Source organism: Trachurus japonicus, unplaced genomic scaffold, assembly GCF_045865225.1.
Source record: "Trachurus japonicus isolate A0001 unplaced genomic scaffold, Traja_1.0 AP030749.1".
NCBI classification, from domain to species: domain Eukaryota; kingdom Metazoa; phylum Chordata; class Actinopteri; order Carangiformes; family Carangidae; genus Trachurus; species Trachurus japonicus.
In genome coordinates this window covers 546,011-548,949 of record NW_028220882.1, presented here as the reverse complement: position 1 = coordinate 548,949, position 2,939 = coordinate 546,011, and the positions used below count along the sequence as shown (strand labels likewise).

General features: G+C 41.9%; 1 protein-coding gene across 1 annotated transcript; it reads left to right on the top strand.

Moving 5' to 3' along the window:
- Positions 1–806: 806 nt before the first annotated feature.
- LOC146960064 (C-reactive protein-like) lies at positions 807–2,737 on the top strand. The gene is made up of 4 exons (XM_085772664.1): positions 807–832; positions 1,615–1,679; positions 1,784–1,997; positions 2,209–2,737. Exons 2-4 carry the CDS (start codon positions 1,631–1,633, stop codon positions 2,612–2,614), a joined length of 669 nt encoding a protein of 222 aa, XP_085628790.1. The 5' UTR covers positions 807–832; positions 1,615–1,630; the 3' UTR covers positions 2,615–2,737.
- The last annotated feature ends 202 nt before the right edge of the window (positions 2,738–2,939 follow it).

The following is a 2,939-nucleotide window of genomic DNA, read 5'->3' as shown; positions in this document are numbered from 1 at the left end:
AATTTGTAAAACCAAGGAATCCTGTGAACGAGTGTGCAAGTTACAAACTCTAAGTGAGATTAAACTGGTAAGATAAACAGGTAAAATTTCAAGTAAGGCTTTGTAAATAAAAACCATGCAATGTTGTTCCCTCCTTACACTTAAGGATGGCCATCCAACCTTGTTATAAAGAACACAGTGATGGGTTGGGAACACATCTCCAGTCATAAAACGAAGAGCAGAATGATAAAGTGTATTAAGGGGTTTCAATGTGGAGAGAGCGGCATGCATGTAAATGACATCACCGTAATCAAGAGCAGATAAGAAAATGGCCTGAACAAGTTCTTCTCTACATTCTATTGTCAGACAAACTCTATTACGATAAAAGAAAGATCATTTTCCCACCGTGTGATGGCAGGGATGAAAGCAATCTTGTGAATATCATATATTTTGTCTTTTTTGGATTAAGTGTTAATTTAAGATTAATTAGAGCTTGCTCTAGAGCAACAGAATACATAATTGTGTCATCAGCGTACAGATGAGTAGAACTATTAGCTATGCCAATGCCTAAATTGTTAATATAAAGGGTGAATAAGATAAGGCCTAAAATAGATCCCTAGTTCCACATAAAAAAACATGACTTCAGGTTGCTGACCTGAAAACACTTAAACCGGGTCAGTGTCCTGGCTGTCTGTTGACATCCAGTTTAGGGTAAACAGCATCATCACAGACTGATGGGAAGTCAACGGGTGTTGTTTGCACATCAAGCGATCAAGGGGGCGGAGCTTCTGGACTCATGATATAAAAAACCTCTCGTCTGGATCTTCAGCAGCAGAATCTGCGAAGCGACACGGTGAGTACACTCCTTCATCCTTCTCATACGACCTGCGCTGCTTCATCCAGATCTAAATGACAAGAAATAATTTGTTCATCACTGTTCCTATCTGATATTTTGCAGAAAAGTTTTTTTTTTTTTTTTTTTTAAAGGGACAATACACATTAATGTAAATGTATCGGAGTTAGCAGCCTGCTAATTTGTGAATGTTTGTTTTCATTTAAAAGCGGTTTATTCGTGGTTTATTCATGGTTTAGAGGTAAATTCATGCAAAACCACTGATGCGCGTTGCCTTCAGGGGCAGTTTTTCATCAAGCAGTCTCTGTATTTACCTCTAAAACAACTGAATGTGCAGGTCACAACTTGTCCACCAGAGCGTTGTGGAGTTGTTGGATTGTGTATTTGATGAGTTTGATGAGGGAAACCAAGAAATCCCATGAGCCTCTGTAGCGTAGCTCTGAGCAGCTCACGGCTCTGCTCCGCCGTTCTAAAAATAGCTTGCACCGACAATTAAAGGTAACGAACCTACTGCTATGACTATAGGGATTATGGCAATGGGCCAATTTGCCAAAAATGTTGAACTATCCCTTTAATGCAATATGCTAAATCTGTCATGTAGGTTTTTGCATATTAGAAATTGTACAAGTATGGCGGCCATCTTGAAATTTGTGACTTTCAAGTTGTTTATCTGCTTTTTTTTTTTAATGACCCTGAGAGAAAAACAGACCAGTGTTGGAGATTAATAAGATTAATGTGACTTCCCTTTAACAAGTTCATGAGTGAATTTTCTCTTTCTGCAGGTTTGACTTTTTAAAGATGAGACTTTTGGTTCTTCTCCTCGTTGCTGTCTCCATGGGGACGGCTGGTAACTATTCACCTTTCCTTTGTGTCGTTATTTGATCCTATGACACTACAAATGCACATTTTATTTTCAGTTTACAGGTGAATGATGTTGAACTTGTTCTTCAGGCAGCGTCACCATCAAGACTTTGGTGTTTCCCAGTCAGACGAGCACCAGCCTTGTTGAGTTGACTCCTCTGAAGCCGATGCAGCTGAGTGCCTTCACCCTGTGTATGAACGTGGCCATGGAGGCCGACACCCCTCCAGGGCGAGACATCATCCTGTTTAGCTACAGGAGTCAAGCTGATGATGAACTCAACGTGTGGCTGGAAAAAGACGGAAGGTAGATGTCCTCTCTCAGTGCGGGTTCAGACTACACAACGTTTTTATCTTTACCTGATGGATTTGTGTAGTCTGATTCTGCCTTAACACAATTATTAACACCAACGTGAATACGGCTTTGAGGCCAACACATGTCGATGAGTTTAAGGTATTAAATCAGGTCCGTAACTGATGAAAACCCTCTGAGAGTGCCTTTATGTCCATGTGTCCAGGTTGTCCCTCTACCTGGCTGCAGATAGTGCCTTGTTCGCACTCCCTCAGCCCGGGGCTCTGGAGACTCACCTGTGTGTCACCTGGGAGTCCAGTTCAGGTGCAACTTCCTTCTTCCTGAACGGGAGGAAGAGCTTGGCCAAAATCTACAGGAAGGGTCACACGATTCCATCTGGAGGGAAGGTTTACCTCGGTCAGGATGCTGACGGCGGTTTTGGAGGTTTTGACATCAATCAGAGTTTCGTTGGGGAGATCTCCGACGTCAACATGTGGGACTCTGTCCTCTCAGCCAGCTCCATCCAGGACCTGTACTCCGGGAAGAGAGAGCAGAGAGGAAATGTGTTAGACTGGGAAACATCCACCATGACGGAGGCCGGCGAGGTGGAGGTCCTTACTCGTGAGCTGTAGGTTTAAAACCTGAGGCCACAATATAATCCTGTGATTTTGTTGAGCTTGTTGGTTAAACTGAAGTCAAAGCTGTTGATCTGATGAACTCTGAAAAGTCCAATAAAAACTTACATTAAAAACGTTGTCTGTGGTGCAGAAATACTTTACATGATCTAGCCAGTGTTCAATGTGTCAACTATACTTTGACTCTCAAGAGTCATTATTATTATTTCATACAATATAAAGTTAGACGTTTATGGCATATTCTGTCGTAAATTTAACCCATAGTCTAATCCAACCCCCCGTTAGACCCAGTAGGTAGACGTTTGTGTTAAAGCTCCATACA